This window comes from Oncorhynchus nerka, linkage group LG9a, assembly GCF_034236695.1.
Source record: "Oncorhynchus nerka isolate Pitt River linkage group LG9a, Oner_Uvic_2.0, whole genome shotgun sequence".
Lineage (NCBI taxonomy): Eukaryota > Metazoa > Chordata > Actinopteri > Salmoniformes > Salmonidae > Oncorhynchus > Oncorhynchus nerka.
Window position 1 is genome coordinate 8,000,087 of NC_088404.1, and position 21,319 is coordinate 8,021,405.

General features: G+C 46.4%; 1 protein-coding gene across 1 annotated transcript; it reads right to left on the reverse strand.

Moving 5' to 3' along the window:
- Positions 1–16,506: 16,506 nt before the first annotated feature.
- On the reverse strand, positions 16,507–19,899 carry lmo2 (LIM domain only 2 (rhombotin-like 1)). The gene is made up of 3 exons (XM_029653759.2): positions 19,232–19,899; positions 18,409–18,624; positions 16,507–18,145 (listed from the first exon to the last, which is right to left on the reverse strand). The coding sequence occupies exons 1-3, from the start codon at positions 19,270–19,272 to the stop codon at positions 17,923–17,925; spliced, it is 480 nt and encodes a 159-aa protein (XP_029509619.1). The 5' UTR covers positions 19,273–19,899; the 3' UTR covers positions 16,507–17,922.
- Between the last annotated feature and the right edge of the window lie 1,420 nt (positions 19,900–21,319).

The following is a 21,319-nucleotide window of genomic DNA, read 5'->3' on the forward strand; positions in this document are numbered from 1 at the left end:
AGCATTCACAGAGTATTCTTCATCACAGCATTAACAGAGGAGCCTTCATCACAGCATTCACAGAGTATTCTTCATCACAGCATTAACAGAGGAGCCTTCATCACAGCATTCACAGTAGATCTAGAACAACTTCTCCTATACATGCACACACATATATATTTCTCTTTCTCTGGATGGTACCATTTCACAATGACTGATGCAAGTGCCCCACAGCTAACAAACTAGTTGCTTCGCCAGCCTATAGCCCAGGACTGGCCTAGTCTGGTCTGACCTAGTCTGTCCTGCTCAGGTCTGGTCTGGCCTGGTCTGGTCTGGTTTTGCCTAGTCTGTCCTGCTCAGGTCTGGCCTGGCCTGGCCTGGTCTGGTCTGGTCTAGTCTGTCCTGCTCAGGTCTGGTCTGGTCTGGTCTGGCCTAGTCTGTCCTGCTCAGGTCTGGTCTGGTCTGGTCTGGTCTGGCCTAGTCTGTCCTGCTCAGGTCTGGTCTGGTCTGGTCTAGTCTGTCCTGCTCAGGTCTGGTCTGGTCTGGTCTGGTCTGGCCTAGTCTGTCCTGCTCAGGTCTAGTCTGGTCTGGCCAAGTCTGTCCTGCTCAGGTCTGGTCTGGTCTGGTCTGGTTTTGCCTAGTCTGTCCTGCTCAGGTCTAGTCTGGTCTGGCCAAGGCTGTCCTGCTCAGGTCGTGTCTGGCCTGGTCTGGTCTGGTTTTGCCTAGTCTGTCCTGCTCAGGTCTAGTCTGGTCTGGCCAAGTCTGTCCTGCTCAGGTCTGGTCTGGTCTGGTCTGGTCTGGCCTAGTCTGTCCTGCTCAGGTCTAGTCTGGTCTGGCCAAGTCTGTCCTGCTCAGGTCTGGCCTGGTCTGGTCTGGTCTGGTCTGGCCTAGTCTGTCCTGCTCAGGTCTGGTCTGGTCTGGTCTGGTCTGGTCTGGTCTGGTCTGGCCTAGTCTGTCCTGCTCAGGTCTGGTCTGGTCTGGTCTGGTCTGGTCTGGCCTAGTCTGTCCTGCTCAGGTCTGGTCTGGTCTGGTTTTGCCTAGTCTGTCCTGCTCAGGTCTAGTCTGGTCTGGCCAAGTCTGTCCTGCTCAGGTCTGGTCTGGTCTGGTCTGGTCTGGTCTGGCCAAGTCTGTCCTGCTCAGGTCTGGTCTGATCTGGTCTGATCTGGCCTGGTCTGGTCTGGTCTAGTCTGGCCTGCTCAGGTCTGGCCTGGTCTGGTCTGGTCTGGCCTAGTCTGGACTGCTCAGGTCTGGTCTGGCCTAGTCTGGCCTGCTCAGGTCTGGTCTGGTCTGGCCTGGCCCGGTCTGGTCTGGTCTAGTCTGGCCTGCTCAGGTCTGGCCTGGTCTGGTCTGGTCTGGCCTAGTCTGGTGTCTATACTGGTCTCTGGGCTGATTGGAAACAGGCATTGCATTTGGAAATCCAATTAGAGATGGAAATTGCAGTGAACCCAAACCCATAACTGTATCACCATGCATCTCCATGTTATGCCCGTCACATACCTGCATGTGGACCGAGCACTGAAAAGCAGGGCCGTTCTTTTCTAGAAACCTTAATTGAACTGTTTACTTTTTTGAAAGAGGACTAGTCTGTTACCAGGCACTGGTCTGTTCACTATCCACTCTTTCACAACTGTGGTACAGAGATGAATCACAAAGAAGAATGGCCTTGGTAATGGAAACCATTTGTCTATTTTGTTGGACAGGTTTCTACTGCGTGTCTCTCTAGCCTCTATTTTCCTGTACGTCCCAGAAAACTGTTTTCAACTTTGACCTCCCAGTCAGGCAGTACCCACTCACGGTCGTGCTGTTTTCAACTTTGACCTCCCAGTCAGGCAGTACCCACTCACTCACGGTCGTGCTGTTTTCAACTTTGACCTCCCAGTCTGTACCCACTCACTCACGGTCGTGCTGTTTTCAACTTTGACCTCCCAGTCAGGCAGTACCCACTCACTCACGGTCGTGCTGTTTTCAACTTTGACCTCCCAGTCAGGCAGTACCCACTCACTCACGGTCGTGCTGTTTTCAACTTTGACCTCCCAGTCAGGCAGTACCCACTCACTCACGGTCGTGCTGTTTTCAACTTTGACCTCCCAGTCAGGCAGTACCCACTCACTCACGGTCGTGCTGTTTTCATTGTCTCATAGCGTCATTTCTTTCCTTTCTCCAAGTACCCAAGATGCTTTAGGTTACAGAGGATAATCCCTCTGATTTATAGTGTCTAACCCTAATATTGTGGTCCAGACGTAGAGTTACATTTATTACCCCAAGGAAAAGAGAAGAGATGAGAGTCTGCTGACACGTCTCGCCCAAAGGTCATAGGTCATATTCAAACATTGTCTGGCCTCCCATGGCTCGTATCCACATCTCAGAATGTGTTTTAAGGTGAATTCTATATTAGATTTTTACATTGGTCAGTTTCTAAAATATACATTTTTTCCAAATTCCACCCCTGCTGTAGGCTTACTATATGTTCCTCAAGGAGACTTGAAATCCCTGGCCATTTTAATAACGGAACACTAGTCACTTTAATAATGCTTACATATTTTGCATTACTCATCTCATATGTATATGCTGTATTCTATCCTATTCTACGGTCTCTTAGTCTATGCGGGAGAAGAGGCCTTCTTCACGACTGTGCTGGTGTGAGAGGACCATGTTAAATCCTCAGGGATGTGGATACAGAGGAATTTGAAGCACTTTGTTGCATTACAACCTGTCATTTAAATACATTTGTATTTGTATTTCATGTAATGGACAGACACAAAATAATCCAAATTGGTGAAATGAAGTGAAAAAAATTACTTGGTTCAAAAAATTCAAAAATAAAAAACGGAAAAGTGGTGCGTGCATATGTATTCACCCCCTTTGCTATGAAGCCCCTCCCCCCTTTGATATGAAGCCCCTCCCCCATTGTTACGAAGCCCCTCCCCTTTGCTATGAAGCCCCTCCCCTTTGCCCCTAAATAAGATCTGGTGCAACCAATTACCTTCAGAAGTCACAGAATTAGTTAAATAAAGTCCACCTGTGTGCAATCTAAGTGTCACATGATCTGTCACATGATCTCAGTATATATACACCTGTTCTGAAAGGCCCCAGAGTCTGCAACACCAATAAGCAAGCGGCACCATCAAGCAAGCGGCACCATGAAGTTCAAGGAGCTCTCCAAACAGGTCAGGGACAAAGCTGTGGAGAAGAACAGATCAGGGTTGGGTTATTAAAAAATATCTGAAACTTTGAACATCCCACGGAGCACATTAAAAAATTGAAAAATATGACTCCACAACAAACCTGCCAAGAGAGGGCTGCCCACCAAAACTCACAGACCAGGCAAGGAGGGCATTAATTAGAGAGGCAATAAAGAGACCAAAGATAACCCTGTAGGGGCTGCAAAGCTCCACAGCAGAGATTGGAGTATCTGTCCATAGGACCGTACACTCCACAGAGCTGGGCTTTACGGAAGAGTGGCCAGAAAAAAGCCATTGCTTAAAGAAAAAAATAAGCAAACACGTTTGGTGTTCGCCAAAAGGCATGTGGGAGACTCCCCAAACATATGGAAGAAGGGACTCTGGTCAGATGAGACTCAAATTTTGCTTTTTGTTCATCAAAGAAAACGCTATGTCTGGCGCAAACCCAACACCTCTCATCACCCCAAGAAAACCCTCAGTGAAGTATGGTGGTTGGCAGCATAATGCTGTGGGGATGTTTTTCATCGGCAGGGACTGGGAAACTGATCAGAATTGAAGGATTGATGGATGACGCTAAATACAGGGAAATTCTTGAGGGAAACCTGTTTCAGTCTTCCAGAGATTTGAGACTGGGACGGAGGTTCACCTTCCAGCAGGACAATGACCCTAAGCATACTGCTAAAGCAACACTCTGGTGGTTTAAGGGGAAACATTTAAATGTCTTGGAATGGCCTAGTCAAAGACCAGACCTCAATCCAATTGAGAATCTGTGGTATGACTTAAAGATTGCTGTACACATGCAGAACCTATCCAACTTGAAGGAGCTGGAGCAGTTTGGCCTTGAAGAATGGGCAAAAATCCCAGTGTGCTAGATGTGCCAAGCTTATAGAGAACACCCCAAGAGACTTGCAGATGTAATTGCTGCAAAAGGTGGCTCTACAAAGTAGGGGGGGGGTGAATAGTTATGTACGCTCAAGTTTTCATTTTTATTTTTGTCTTATTTCTTGTTTGTTTCACAATAAAAAATATTTTCTTCAAAGTATGTGTAAATCAAATGATACAAACCCCCAAAATATGTATTTTAATTCCAGGTTGTAAGGCAACAAAATATGAAAAATGTCAAGGGGGGTGAATACTTTCACTAGCAACTGTATGTCTCGAGTCTTTGTACTGTAATGCATTTACCTGTCTGTCTTTGTACTGTAATGCATTTACTCTAACCACTAGACTACCTGCCGCCCCTCCACTCTAACCACTAGACTACCTGCCGCCCCTCCACTCTAACCACTAGACTACCTGCCGCCCCTCCACTCTAACCACTAGGCTACCTGCCGCCCCTCCACTCTAACCACTAGGCTACCTGCCGCCCCTCCACTCTAACCACTAGGCTACCTGCCGCCCCTCCACTCTAACCACTAGGCTACCTGCCGCCCCTCCACTCTAATCACTAGGCTACCTGCCACCCCATTTTCCTGCACATTGTAAGTATGGTACTGACACTGACCCTGCATATAGCATCCTCTCTTATTTCTTATTTCTCATGTTAATTCTGTAGTTTATACTAGTTTGATATTGAATACTGTACTGTTGGGTACGGCTTGCAAGTTAAGCATTTCACTGTATTTGTACACGTGACAAATACAACTTGAAACATACGTACATAAGCTTGGCTTATTGGGATCCAGGAACAAAGCCCTCCACATACGGTGATCATTTCAGTGTTGCCCCGGCAACATACTTAAAAGACTGAAGATTTATACAATACTTCCTTTACAGACTTTCGTCCAATCTATTGCATATTACTATTTCACCAACACGAGGAAGATTATGATAGGATGTGAGATGTGTCAATCAAAAAATATATATATAAAGAACAGATTCATTTGCACGTCAGCAAAAACCCAATTGACCCAAAAGATCTGAAGTCACAAGCGGCAAAGTTCAGCAACACCTTACAGAGAAAGTTATGGTCAGGATATTATCTCCAATAGCAGAATGATTGATCACAGGTCTGGTCTGTCAGGATAAGAACTGATCAGATTAAACGATTCAACAGCTATTGATCAAAACATGCTTCTTTTTCTCTTCAGATGTCACTCTCACTCATGTTAGATCAGACTCCTTACTGGACCCCAACAGACTACAGGACCCAACTGTCACCTTACTAGGCCCCAACAGACTACAGGACCCAACTGTCTCCTTACTGGGCCCCAACAGACTACAGGACCCAACTGTCACCTTACTAGGCCCCAACAGACTACAGGACCCAGCTGTCTCCTTACTGGGCCCCAACAGACTACAGGACCCAACTGTCACCTTACTAGGCCCCAACAGACTACAGGACCCAGCTGTCTCCTTACTGGGCCCCAACAGACTACAGGACCCAACTGTCACCTTACTAGGCCCCAACAGACTACAGGACCCAGCTGTCTCCTTACTGGGCCCCAACAGACTACAGGACCCAACTGTCTTCTTACTGGGCCCCAACAGACTACATGACCCAGCTGTCTCCTTACTGGGCCCCAACAGACTACAGGACCCAAGTGTCTTCTTACTGGGCCCCAACAGACTACAGGACCCAACTGTCTTCTTACTGGGCCCCAACAGACTACAGGACCCAACTGTCACCTTACTGGACCCCAACAGACTACAGGACCCAACTGTCACCTTACTAGGCCCCAACAGCCTACAGGACCCAGCTGTCTCCTTACTGGGCCCCAACAGACTACAGGACCCAACTGTCTTCTTACTGGGCCCCAACAGACTACATGACCCAGCTGTCTCCTTACTGGGCCCCAACAGACTACAGGACCCAACTGTCTTCTTACTGGGCCCCAACAGACTACATGACCCAGCTGTCTCCTTACTGGGCCCCAACAGACTACAGGACCCAAGTGTCTTCTTACTGGGCCCCAACAGACTACAGGACCCAACTGTCTTCTTACTGGGCCCCAACAGACTACAGGACCCAACTGTCACCTTACTAGGCCCCAACAGACTACAGGACCCAACTGCCTTCTTACTGGGCCCCAACAGACTACAGGACCCAACTGTCTTCTTACTGGGCCCCAACAGACTACATGACCCAACTGTCTTCTTACTGGGCCCCAACAGACTACAGGACCCAACTGTCTCCTTACTGGGCCCCAACAGACTACAGGACCCAAGTGTCTTCTTACTGGGCCCCAACAGACTACAGGACCCAACTGTCTTCTTACTGGGCCCCAACAGACTACAGGACCCAACTGGCTTCTTACTAGGCCCCAACAGACTACATGACCCAACTGTCTTCTTACTAGGCCCCCACAGACTACATGACCCAACTGTCTTCTTACTGGGCCCCAACAGACTACAGGACCCAACTGTCTTCTTACTGGGCCCCAACAGACTACAGGACCCAACTGCCTTCTTACTGGGCCCCAACAGACTACAGGACCCAACTGTCTCCTTACTAGGCCCCAACAGACTACATGACCCAACTGTCTTCTTACTGGGCCCCAACAGACTACATGACCCAGCTGTCTCCTTACTGGGCCCCAACAGACTACATGAACCCAACTGTCTTCTTACTGGGCCCCAACAGACTACAGGACCCAACTGTCTTCTTACTGGGCCCCAACAGACTACAGGACCCAACTGTCTTCTTACTGGGCCCCAACAGACTACATGACCCAACTGTCTTCTTACTGGGCCCCAACAGACTACATGACCCAACTGTCTTCTTACTGGGCCCCAACAGACTACATGACCCAACTGTCTTCCTCCCCAGACTCTTTTCTTCTCTCTCTCCCACTCCCTCACCTTTTCATTTTTACCATCTTACTCTATTTATCTCTCTCCCTATCTCTCTCTCTCTCTCCACCTAACCTTTCATTCTCATTCTCTCTTTCCTGTAATCTGTCCTTTCTTCTTTCAGCTATTATGTCTTCCTCCCCTCCTTTTCACAGTTGTCTAGAACACATGTGTGAATGTGTGTAGTGATGGATCGAATGATAGTAATGATTATTACTCTACTGTCTGGGCCTCATTACTGTACTGCCTGGCTCCCTGCTGGCTGGGACTCATTACTCTACTGTCTGGCACCCTACTGACTGGGCCTCATTAATGTACTGCCTGGCTCCCTGCTAACTGGGCTGGCTGTGCCTCAAAACCATACTGCCTGTCTCCCTGGTGGCTGGCTCCCTGGTGGCTGGGCCTCATTACCATACTGCCTGTCTCCCTGGTGGCTGGGCCTCATTACCATACTGCCTGGCTCCCTGGTGGCTGGCTCCCTGGTGGCTGGGCCTCATTACTATACTGCCTGGCTCCCTGGTGGCTGGGCCTCATTACCATACTGCCTGTCTCCCTGGTGGCTGGGCCTCATTACCATACTGCCTGGCTCCCTGGTGGCTGGCTCCCTGGTGGCTGGGCCTCATTACTATACTGCCTGTCTCCCTGGTGGCTGGGCCTCATTACTGTACTGCCTGGCTGCCTGTTGGCTGGGCTGGCTGTGCCTCAAAACCATACTGCCTGTCTCCCTGATGGCTGGCTCCCTGGTGGCTGGGCCTCATTACCATACTGCCTGTCTCCCTGGTGGCTGGGCCTCATTACTGTACTGCCTGGCTCTCTGTTGGCTCTCTGCTGATTGTGCCTAATTTCTGTGCTGGCTGGGTCTCTGCTAACTGGGCCTAATTATTGTGCTTCCTGGCTCTCTGTTGGCTCTCTGCTGGCTTGATGCTGGCTCTCTGTTGGCTTGGCCTCATATCAGACCAGGAGCCCAGGAGACCATAGGCATCCATCAGAACACACACGCCATCTACTGGACACAGTGAACATAACACCACCTCACAGTTGCATGATCCAGGATAATTGGGGTTTCACGCAATGGGTGAGACCTCACCCCTCTGCTCCGTTGGACAAAAACAAGCTGCAACACACTGTGGTTTCATCCTCGGTAAGGCTCCTTGGTTTCCATGAGCACAGCTGGTTGTTTTTAGGTATACCCTTTGGGCAATGCTGTGACATAGGCACTGAGAGACGAAACAGACCCTCCTCTGCACACAAACACAGAACACAGCATTACACTCCCAGCCTTGTGTGCAGCTGCTAGGGATGACACAAGAGGAACAGAACGCCTTTATTGAGTGTGTGTGTGTGTGTGTGTGTGTGTGTGTGTGTGTGTGTGTGTGTGTGTGTGTGTGTGTGTGTGTGTGTGTGTGTGTGTGTGTGTGTGTGTGTGTGTGTGTGTGTGTGTGTGTGTGTGTGAGTTCGTGCATGCATGTGAGTGAGTCAGGGCTGCTCTCTGGAGAAGCTCAGGCTGGAGGGCGCTGCACTGGAGGAGAGCAAGAGGAGAAGAAGGGAATGGAAAGCAGACCAGACCAGGCAAGACAAGGCCTGAACCAGGCCTGAACCAGGCCAGACCAGACCAGCTTGTTGGTTGCCAGGTCCTGTGAGGCTCTGTTCTGTGGGTTTCTGATCTACTGGACGTCGTGAAGGGACCAGGGACTGGCGGCATCTCTTTGTTTCCATTCTCTTCATTAAACCCAATGAATTCCCTCCAGCAGGGATCAGGTCCCTAGGGTACAGAGGATCAGGCCCCTGGGGTACAGAGGATCAGGCCCCTAGGGTACAGAGGATCAGGTCCCTAGGGTACAGAGGATCAGGTCCCTAGGGTACAGAGGATCAGGTCCCTGGGGTACAGAGGATCAGGCCCCTAGGGTACAGAGGATCAGGTCCCTAGGGTACAGAGGATCAGGCCCCTAGGGTACAGAAAATCAGGTCCCTAGGGTACAGAGGATCAAGCCTCTAGGGTACAGAAGATCAGGCCCCTAGGGTACAGAGGATCAGGCCCCTAGGGTACAGAGTATCAGGCCCCTAGGGTACAGAGGATCAGGCCCCTAGGGTACAGAAGATCAGGCCCCTAGGGTACAGAGGATCAGGTCCCTAGGGTACAGAGGATCAGGTCCCTAGGGTACAGAGGATCAGGTCCGTAGGGTACAGAAAATCAGGTCCCTAGGGTACAGAGGATCAAGCCTCTAGGGTACAGAAGATCAGGCCCCTAGGGTACAGAGGATCAGGTCCCTAGGGTACAGAGGATCAGGTCCCTAGGGTACAGAGGATCAGGTCCCTAGGGTACAGAGGATCAGGCCCCTAGGGTACAGAGGATCAGGTCCCTAGGGTACAGAGGATCAGGTCCCTAGGGTACAGAGGATCAGGCCCCTAGGGTACAGAAGATCAGGCCCCTAGGGTACAGAGGATCAGGTCTGCTGCTTAGGGGAGAAATGAAGAAGTATCAGTCATGTTGGAACACAACACAAACGCACTCATACAGATCTCACAGTATGTTCACATAACTGGGTTTACTTACTGCTGTACTCCCTTTGTCTCCCCTCCTCCTCCTCCTCCTCCTCCCCTCCTCCTCCTCCCCTCCTCCTCCTCCTCCTCCTCCCCCTCCTCCCCTCCTCCTCCTCCCCCTCCTCCCCCTGTCCTCCTCCTCCTCCCCCCCTCCCCTCCTCCTCCTCCTCCTCCTCCCCCTCCTCCCCTCCTCCTCATCCCCCTCCTACTCCCACCCCCTTATAACATATTTAGCCCCTCCACCCAACACATCCCTAATATAACATATTCAGCCCCTCCACCCAACACATCCCTGTGTGTGTGTGTGTGTGTGTGTGTGTGTGTGTGTGTGTGTGTGTGTGTGTGTGTGTGTGTGCGTGCGTGCGTGCGTGCGTGCGTGCGTGCGTGCGTGCGTGCGTGCGTGCGTGCGTGCGTGCGTGCGTGCGTGTGTGTACGCCTTATGGGCTATATTCTGGGAGCTGGATGACATGAAGAAGAGCAACATTATCACGATGATGGGTACCAGCTTTACACACACACACACACACACACACACACACACACACACACACGTAACAGTATAGCTATACTGTTACACACTCACACACACACACACACTCACATAGACACACACACACACACACACGTAACAGTATAGCTATACTGTTACACACACTCACTCACACACACACACACACACACACACACACACACACACACACACACACACACATAACAGTATAGCTATACTGTTACACACACTCACACAGACACACAGTCACACACAGACACACAAAGGAACAACATCATGTCCTCATTATCGTCATCAGCCACGTATTTCTCTGTTTTGCATTTCATTCCCCCCCTTTCTGATCGTGCAGACTGACTCTCAATATGTAGGCTGAAAGTATCAGACTCTCAATATGTAGGCTGAAGGTATCTGACTCTCAATATGTAGGCTGAAGGTACAGTATCAGACTCTCAATATGTAGGCTGAAGGTTTCTGACTCTCAATATGTGGGCTGAAGGTACAGTATCTGACTCTCAATATGTAGGCTGAAGGTATCTGACTCTCAATATGTAGGCTGAAAGTATCAGACTCTCAATATGTAGGCTGAAGGTACAGTATCAGACTCTCAATATGTAGGCTGAAGGTTTCTGACTCTCAATATGTGGGCTGAAGGTACAGTATCTGACTCTCAATATGTAGGCTGAAGGTATCTGACTCTCAATATGTAGGCTGAAGGTATCAGACTCTCAATATGTAGGCTGAAGGTTTCTGACTCTCAATATGTAGGCTGAAGGTTTCTGACTCTCAATATGTAGGCTGAAGGTATCTGACTCTCAATATGTAGGCTGAAGGTATCTGACTCTCAATATGTAGGCTGAAGGTATCTGACTCTCAATATGTAGGCTGAAAGTATCTGACTCTCAATATGTAGGCTGAAGGTATCTGACTCTCAATATGTAGGCTGAAAGTATCTGACTCTCAATATGTAGGCTGAAGGTTTCTGACTCTCAATATGTAGGCTGAAAGTATCTGACTCTCAATATGTAGGCTGAAGGTATCTGACTCTCAATATGTAGGCTGAAGGCATCTGACTCTCAATATGTAGGCTGAAGGTATCTGACTCTCAATATGTAGCCTGAAGGTACAGTATCAGACTCTCAATATGTAGGCTGAAGGTATCTGACTCTCAATATGTAGGCTGAAGGTATCTGACTCTCAATATGTAGGCTGAAGGTATCTGACTCTCAATATGTAGGCTGAAGGTATCTGACTCTCAATATGTAGGCTGAAGGTACAGTATCAGACTCTCAATATGTAGGCTGAAGGCATCTGACTCTCAATATGTGGGCTGAAGGTACAGTATCAGACTCTCAATATGTAAGCTGAAGGTACAGTATCAGACTCTCAATATGTAGGCTGAAGGCATCTGACTCTCAATATGTGGGCTGAAGGCATCTGACTCTCAATATGTGGGCTGAAGGTACAGTATCAGACTCTCAATATGTAGGCTGAAGGTACAGTATCAGACTCTCAATATGTGGGCTGAAGGTACAGTATCAGACTCTCAATATGTAGGCTGAAGGTACAGTATCAGACTCTCAATATGTGGGCTGAAGGTACAGTATCAGACTCTCAATATGTGGGCTGAAGGTACAGTATCAGACTCTCAATATGTAGGCTGAAGGCATCTGACTCTCAATATGTGGGCTGAAGGTACAGTATCAGACTCTCAATATGTAGGCTGAAGGCATCTGACTCTCAATATGTAGGCTGAAGTTATCTGACTCTCAATATGTAGGCTGAAAGCATCTGACTCTCAATATGTAGGCTGAAAGTATCTGACTCTCAATATGTAGGCTGAAGGTTTCTGACTCTCAATATGTAGGCTGAAGGTACAGTATCAGACTCTCAATATGTAGGCTGAAGGTATCTGACTCTCAATATGTAGGCTGAAAATATCATAAACTGAAAGAATCCACCAATGACTTGTCAGATCCAGTGGTAGTATAGTTATATATGTGGAAAGTGCAGTTGGAATGTAACACATAGTCCTCTGGTGACCTCTTCTGGTGTGGTTTAGATACAGGAACAGAAAAATAGCAACAGTGTGTTGCAATTACAGGAAGTGCTATATCGCTACAGTGTGTTGCACTTACAGGAAGTGCTATATCGCTACAGTGTGTTTCCCCATCAGGAAGTGCTATATCGCTACAGTGTGTTTCCCCATCAGGAAGTGCTATATCGCTACAGTGTGTTTCCCCATCAGGAAGTGCTATATCGCTACAGTGTGTTTCCCCATCAGGAAGTGCTATATCGCTACAGTGTGTTGCCCCTACAGGAAGTGCTATATCGCTACAGTGTGTTTCCCCATCAGGAAGTGCTATATCGCTACAGTGTGTTGTCCCTACAGGAAGTGCTATATCGCTACAGTGTGTTGTCCCTACAGGAAGTGCTATATCGCTACAGTGTGTTTCCCCATCAGGAAGTGCTATATCGCTACAGTGTGTTTCCCCATCAGGAAGTGCTATATCGCTACAGTGTGTTGCACTTACAGGAAGTGCTATATCGCTACAGTGTGTTTCCCCATCAGGAAGTGCTATATCGCTACAGTGTGTTTCCCCATCAGGAAGTGCTATATCGCTACAGTGTGTTGTCCCTACAGGAAGTCCTATATAGCTGCAGTGTGTTGTCCCTACAGGAAGTCCTATATAGCTGCAGTGTGTTGTCCCTACAGGAAGTCCTATATAGCTGCAGTGTGTTGTCCCTACAGGAAGTCCTATATAGCTGCAGTGTGTTGTCCCTACAGGAAGTCCTATATAGCTGCAGTGTGTTGTCCCTACAGGAAGTCCTATATAGCTGCAGTGTGTTGTCCCTACAGGAAGTCCTATATAGCTGCAGTGTGTTGTCCCTACAGGAAGTGCTATATAGCTGCAGTGTGTTGTCCCTACAGGAAGTCCTATATAGCTGCAGTGTGTTGCACCTACAGGAAGTCCTATATAGCTGCAGTGTGTTGTCCCTACAGGAAGTCCTATATAGCTGCAGTGTGTAGTCCCTACAGGAAGTCCTATATAGCTGCAGTGTGTTGCACCTACAGGAAGTCCTATATAGCTGCAGTGTGTTGTCCCTACAGGAAGTCCTATATAGCTGCAGTGTGTAGTCCCTACAGGAAGTCCTATATAGCTGCAGTGTGTTGCACCTACAGGAAGTCCTATATAGCTGCAGTGTGTAGTCCCTACAGGAAGTCCTATATAGCTGCAGTGTGTAGTCCCTACAGGAAGTCCTATATAGCTGCAGTGTGTAGTCCCTACAGGAAGTCCTATATAGCTGCAGTGTGTAGTCCCTACAGGAAGTCCTATATAGCTGCAGTGTGTTGCACCTACAGGAAGTCCTATATAGCTGCAGTGTGTAGTCCCTACAGGAAGTCCTATATAGCTGCAGTGTGTTGTCCCTACAGGAAGTCCTATATAGCTGCAGTGTGTTGTCCCTACAGGAAGTCCTATATAGCTGCAGTGTGTTGCCCCTACAGGAAGTCCTATATAGCTGCAGTGTGTTGTCCCTACAGGAAGTCCTATATAGCTGCAGTGTGTTGTCCCTACAGGAAGTCCTATATAGCTGCAGTGTGTTGTCCCTACAGGAAGTCCTATATAGCTGCAGTGTGTTGTCCCTACAGGAAGTCCTATATAGCTGCAGTGTGTTGCCCCTACAGGAAGTCCTATATAGCTGCAGTGTGTAGTCCCTACAGGAAGTCCTATATAGCTGCAGTGTGTTGTCCCTACAGGAAGTCCTATATAGCTGCAGTGTGTAGTCCCTACAGGAAGTCCTATATAGCTGCAGTGTGTTGTCCCTACAGGAAGTCCTATATAGCTGCAGTGTGTTGTCCCTACAGGAAGTCCTATATAGCTGCAGTGTGTAGTCCCTACAGGAAGTCCTATATAGCTGCAGTGTGTTGTCCCTACAGGAAGTCCTATATAGCTGCAGTGTGTAGTCCCTACAGGAAGTCCTATATAGCTGCAGTGTGTTGTCCCTACAGGAAGTCCTATATAGCTGCAGTGTGTTGTCCCTACAGGAAGTCCTATATAGCTGCAGTGTGTTGTCCCTACAGGAAGTCCTATATAGCTGCAGTGTGTAGTCCCTACAGGAAGTCCTATATAGCTGCAGTGTGTTGTCCCTACAGGAAGTCCTATATAGCTGCAGTGTGTTGTCCCTACAGGAAGTCCTATATAGCTGCAGTGTGTTGTCCCTACAGGAAGTCCTATATAGCTGCAGTGTGTTGTCCCTACAGGAAGTCCTATATAGCTGCAGTGTGTTGTCCCTACAGGAAGTCCTATATAGCTGCAGTGTGTAGTCCCTACAGGAAGTCCTATATAGCTGCAGTGTGTTGTCCCTACAGGAAGTCCTATATAGCTGCAGTGTGTTGTCCCTACAGGAAGTCCTATATAGCTGCAGTGTGTTGTCCCTACAGGAAGTCCTATATAGCTGCAGTGTGTTGTCCCTACAGGAAGTCCTATATAGCTGCAGTGTGTAGTCCCTACAGGAAGTCCTATATAGCTGCAGTGTGTTGTCCCTACAGGAAGTCCTATATAGCTGCAGTGTGTAGTCCCTACAGGAAGTCCTATATAGCTGCAGTGTGTTGTCCCTACAGGAAGTCCTATATAGCTGCAGTGTGTTGTCCCTACAGGAAGTCCTATATAGCTGCAGTGTGTAGTCCCTACAGGAAGTCCTATATAGCTGCAGTGTGTTGTCCCTACAGGAAGTCCTATATAGCTGCAGTGTGTAGTCCCTACAGGAAGTCCTATATAGCTGCAGTGTGTTGCCCCTGAATCACGCTTCAGCACCAGGCAGTCCGACGGATGAATCTGGGTTTGATGAATCTGGGTTTGAATCTGGGTTTGCTAGGAGAACGCTACCTGCCCGAATGCATAGTGTCAACTCTAAAGTTTAGTTTAGGAGGAATAATTGTCTGGGGTTGTTTTTCATAGTTCGGGCTAGGCACCTTAATACCAGTGGAGGGAAATCTTAACAGTACAGTTACATTCTAGATGATTCTGTGCTCCCAACTTTGCTGCAACAGTTTGGGTAATGCCCTTTCCTGTTTCAGCATGACAATGCCCCCCGTGCACAAAGCGAGGTCTATACAGAAATGGTTTGTTGAGATCGGTGTGGAAGAACTTGACTAGCCTGCACAGAGCCCTGACCTCAACCCCATCGAATACCTTTGGGATGAATTGGAATGCCAACTGCCAGCCAGGCCTAATCGCCCAACATCAGTGCCCGACCTCACTAATGCTCTTGTGGCTGAATGGAAGCAAGTCCCTGCAGCAATGTACCAACATCTAGTGGAAATCCTTCCCAGAAGAGTGGAGGCTGTTATAGCAGCGAAGGTGGGAACAACTCCATATTAAATGCCCATGATTTTGGAATGAGATGTTCGACAAGCAGGTGTCCACATACTTTTGGTCTTGTATGTATCTTTGTAAATAAAATGTATCTTTGCTCCAAAAATGTAAAATGTATTCTCCAGCCAACGAATGTAAAATGTATCTTTGCTCCAAAAAAATGTATCGAATTAAAATGTATCTTTGCTCCAGCCAACGAATGTAAAATGTATCTTTGCTCCAGCCAACGAATGTAAAATGTATCTTTGCTCCAGCCAACGAATGTAAAATGTATCTTTGCTCCAGCCAACGAATGTAAAATGTATCTTTGCTCCAGCCAACGAATGTAAAATGTATCTTTGCTCCAGCCAACGAATGTAAAATGTATCTTTGCTCCAGCCACGAATGTAAAATGTATCTTTGCTCCAGCCAACGAATGTAAAATGTATCTTTGCTCCAGCCAACGAATGTAAAATGTATCTTTGCTCCAGCCAACGAATGTAAAATGTATCTTTGCTCCAGCCAACGTAAAATGTATCTTTGTAAAATGTATCTTTGCTCCAGCCAACGAATGTAAAATGTATCTTTGCTCCAGCCAACGAATGTAAAATGTATCTTTGCTCCAGCCAACGAATGTAAAATGTATCTTTGCTCCAGCCAACGAATGTAAAATGTATCTTTGCTCCAGCCAACGAATGTAAAATGTATCTTTGCTCCAGCCGAATGTAAAATGTACGAATGTAAAATGTATCTTTGCTCCAGCCAACGAATGTAAAATGTATCTTTGCTCCAGCCAACGAATGTAAAATGTATCTTTGCTCCAGCCAACGAATGTAAAATGTATCTTTGCTCCAGCCAACGAATGTAAAATGTATCTTTGCTCCAGCCAACGAATGTAAAATGTATCTTTGCTCCAGCCAACGAATGTAAAATGTATCTTTGCTCCAGCCAACGAATGTAAAATGTATCTTTGCTCCAGCCAACGAATGTAAAATGTATCTTTGCTCCAGCCAACGAATGTAAAATGTATCTTTGCTCCAGCCAACGAATGTAAAATGTATCTTTGCTCCAGCCAACGAATGTAAAATGTATCTTTGCTCCAGCCAACGAATGTAAAATGTATCCTCTGAAAAGAGAGGATCCGTGGTCTACTAAATGTAACATATTTTAATAAGGGTTTAATTAAACAGATATATATATATATATATAACAAATATCCCAAAGTTTTTGAGCCATATTGAAACAAAAGAAAAGTTACAAGAACAAAACAAATAAACATTGGAAACTTGTCTTTTGAACTTGGCCACTAGGGGGCGCATGCGGACTCCCAAAACAGACCTTTACTTCATGAATGTTTTACTCCGGAATGGACCAGACCTTTACTTTATGAATGTTTTACTGCGGAATGGACCAGACCTTTACTTTATGAATGTTTTACTGCGGAATGGACCAGACCTTTACTTTATGAATGTTTTACTCCGGAATGGACCAGACCTTTACTTTATGAATGTTTTACTCCGGAATGGACCAGACCTTTACTTTATGGATGTTTTACTCCGGAATGGACCAGACCTTTACTTCATGAATGTTTTACTCCGGAATGGACCAGACCTTTTTATGAATGTTTTACTCCGGAATGGACCAGACCTTTACTTTATGAATGTTTTACTCCGGAATGGACCAGACCTTTACTTTATGAATGTTTTACTCCGGAATGGACCAGACCTTTACATTATGAATGTTTTACTCCGGAATGGACCAGACCTTTACATTATGAATGTTTTACTTCGGAATGGACCAGACCTTTACTTTATGAATGTTTTACTCCGGAATGGACCAGACCTTTACTTCATGAATGTTTTACTTCGGAATGGACCAGACCTTTTTGGACATAACACTTTATATATATTCATAACAAATGTCATAATACATATTTCTCTAGAGGTGAAATAACAGTGTTGGACTACAACAAATTCCAGTGACATCGCTCATCATTTAGCTCAATGAGCAAATCTCTATTACACTGTATGATGCAAGAAATATTGACATTTCTGCAATGAGCACATAGATTATTGCATTATTACATTTTCCTTTTTTTTTGCATTGAAAGGGTGGAACCCAAGATAATGAACCAGTTCTCCATTCGCTGGTGGATCGAGCCTTCATTTAGCCTCCAGTACAGATCAATGGTGAAACAACTCTCTTCAAACATCTAACAGATTTGAGAGGTACAAGAGAGCCTGTATGTGGCGACCTTTGTCCGAAAGTTTGAGATCTATTATCTTGCTGTACATCTGGAGATATTTTATCATGCTGTTGATCCCAAAATGGAGATCTATTATCTTGCTGTACATCTGGAGATATTTTATCATGCTGTTGATCCCCAAATAGAGAGAATCACAATCAAAACCATCTCATCGTTGTGTTCTACAATATTCTAGAGTTTTCTACACCATGTTTTTGAGGTGCTCTGGAGTGTTGTAGAATGTTCTACAGTGTTCTACACCATGTTTTTGAGGTGTTCTAAAGTGTTGTAGAATGGTCTAGAATGTTCATGAATCTGCTAAACCATGTTGTTGTTGAGTTTGGTCCACTCAAAGATGTCCTGCTCACACACAATGTCTGAGTTGATGAGCAAGTAACGGTCCCCGACACAGAAGTGTTTCTGGCAGGCCGCGCATTTAAAACACTCCAGGTGGTAGACCTTGTCCCTCACACGCATGGTCATCTCAAACGCTCTGATTCTCCTCTCACAGCTAGCGCACAGCCCGTCCTGTCCAAACAGCCTGGGAGGGAAGGGAGATGAAGGTGTATAACTTCCATGGATAAGCATTAATAAAACATTATAAAGAGTTGACATGCTATTGACTCATTCATATTTTGTCATATTTGTATGAATTTTGGAAACATTTAAAATAATTTATATGTAAGCGTCATATGGGCAGGATTTCAATTACTTATTGACTCTTGGGGGTGCCCAACAGCAAAATATCTAACTCTGTTTTTGGGTTGAGTGCATATGGTAAATGTCAACTGTAAAGTGTCTAACCTGAGGTAGTCTCTGCGACAGAGCTTACGTCCCAGTTTGTAGTAGAGTCTTCGTCCCACCTCTCCCAGTCTGCAGCCACACAGGTCACAGCTCAGACAGTCCTCATGCCAGTACTTCTCTATGGCTTTCAGGAAGAACCTGTCCCCGATGCTCTGCTGGCAACCCCCACAGTTCAGGAGGGACGGGGCCATCTGTAACACCTCGTCCACCGGCTCCCTAGGGGGAACGACGACAAGAGACAGATGAGGACATGGAAGAATACAAGTCCATAATAAGTAGGCTGTGTGTGTGTGTGTGTGTGTGTGTGTGTGTGTGTGTGTGTGTGTGTGTGTGTGTGTGTGTGTGTGTGTGTGTGTGTGTGTGTGTGTGTGTGTGTGTGTGTGTGTGTTCTACCATGTAATATGCACATATTATTATTAGTTTAACCCACAGGATGGAGCCATTGACCTATATACCAGTGAGTGCAGCACATAATCCCTGTGACCTGTTCATACAGCCAAAATATGTACTGACAAAAGGGTCACGACATTCAGCAGCCTTTTAAATAGACTTATATTTTTCTTTATAATGATTCCTTTCCCATTTATTGGTGCTTCCTTTTTCAATTGGTTTTTTCATGATTTTGTATTTGAATTGGATTGAACTCTGAAGAGACTTTGGAAACTGCCACTGGTCTATTGCGTTTGTTTATTTCCAAGCAACTATTGTAATTTGCGTAATAAGACATTCTACAGCAGTATCAAGTCAACATTGAAGGTCCTTGAATCTACTATAGCCTATTATATTATATTTCAAGGAAACAGCCGACTGGTACGTCACTTACTCGTTAGCCTCCATCGTCTTCCTTTCAATTGCAGATGACATTTTCCCAGTATGTTTTATTTCTCAGGTTGATATCAATCAAGATGTTCCCGCTTCTCTTCTCTGTGATCAGCCTGGCAGGCCCACACCACGTTCACAGTTAAATCTTCAGAACACGCGTATAACGGTAAATGTCGAAGGGACACACACTGCACCTGCTCTGATATAATGTCACCCTAGACGTCAGTTGCGCGCGGAATTTGCCTTCATTTTATATGACATAATTTCCACCAGCAGTCTGTGTCCAACGAAGATCATCCTGACATGTGACGCATTTTCAATGATGGAGGCTATTCTGTATATTTCCTCAGGCAATTGAGAAACCGCGGTGAAATTCGGTGTAGCCTTCGTCTTTCATAAGTGCATTTTTTTTTATTCCATTGCGACTGTGTATATGTCTTCAAATCCTAGAAGAATTCAAATCAGCAAAGGTTGCTTGACTGAGTCTCCCCTTGCTCTTCAATTCTTATTTATATTCCCTTCTTCTCCAGACGCGCTCTGTCCTGAGAATGAACGTTACCGCGGTTCCGTTATTGAGCGGCTGCGTCGTGCTTTGAACTACCAGCTCCGGCCCCCGAGCTCGGTCTCTGGTCTCTGGTTTCGTTTCACCCTTCCTGCTCACGACTCCTTGACAATGGGGGGAAATCGCTCTTAAAGCGACAGATAACCAGCCCAGAGCAGAGCTCGAGAGCTCAACTCCTTCATGCATGATTGAAGAAGTAAGTCGTGACAGAACTTGGGGTCACGAAGTGTTGCCTCGAGTTCAAGTGGTGTCTATATGTCTAAATGGCAACACAAGTGAGATAAATAAAAGCATTTTATCTTATTTGTGTGAAACATTCTCACTGCACTATGTGGTAGTCTTATTAGTGCCTGTTTATTTATTGTTTGTTTCATTCCTAATAGGTCAATTACCCAACAGTCAAAATACAATTAGGAGCAATCATAACAGAAATACATTGCTCTGGGTACAGCAGCTCCTGGTGGAAAACCCCAGGTTGGATTATCATTAAAACATAACAGAAATACATTTGCTCTGGGTACAGCAGCTCCTGGTGGAAAACCCCAGGTTGGATTATCATTAAAACATAACATAAATACATTGCTCTGGGTACAGCAGCTCCTGGTGGAAAACCCCAGGTTAGATTATCATTAAAACATAACATAAATACATTGCTCTGGGTACAGCAGCTCCTGGTGGAAAACCCCAGGTTAGATTATCATTAAAACATAACATAAATACATTGCTCTGGGTACAGCAGCTCCTGGTGGAAAACCCCAGGTTAGATTATCATTAAAACATAACATAAATACATTGCTCTGGGTACAGCAGCTCCTGGTGGAAAACCCCAGGTTAGATTATCATGAGCCTTGATGCGTCTATTGCCTTTTATTGAAAAGCATGTTGAAATGTGCCATGTTATGTGTTCTTTTGGACAGTGCCTTTTCTCAGCAGTTTTATGACATCACATTGGACGAGTAACATTTGCGTTATAGGAGCATTGGACTTGGTTAACATGCATATATATCATTACAGTCTGAAAAGGGATCTACAAGTCTCATGTAAAAAAAAAGAAGGTTTATTTAACCAGCAGAAAGACTCCCTATCTCTCTCTGTATAATCTGTGTTCTTACACCCATCCTCAACCAACGTCCTCGGGGAGCCTTCCTCTTATCTGCTGCCAGGGTCCCAGGCTGGCTGTTAGAGGGAGAGAGGGAGGGAGACACACACAGCAGTTGGACTGAGCTGAGAGATAAAGCACCTTGCCTACTGCAACACCCGGTTTATACACACTTGTCAGGCATTAATAATCAATCATCATCAACCCCAATTTCCACTGTTACATTACTGCTGATGGTGGGTGGACCGAATACAGCCTGAGAGTGCCAGTCTGTTTGTGCCATCATGCCAACTCATTGTCACTCATTGTCATGCCACTCGAGCTGGCAGTCAGGCTAGGCCGAGTGTACTCCTCCCCAGGCAGATGCTTGGTTAAATGTAGGACGATCACAGCCTGTGGCTAGATTCTGCCTGTTAGGTTGTGTTGTG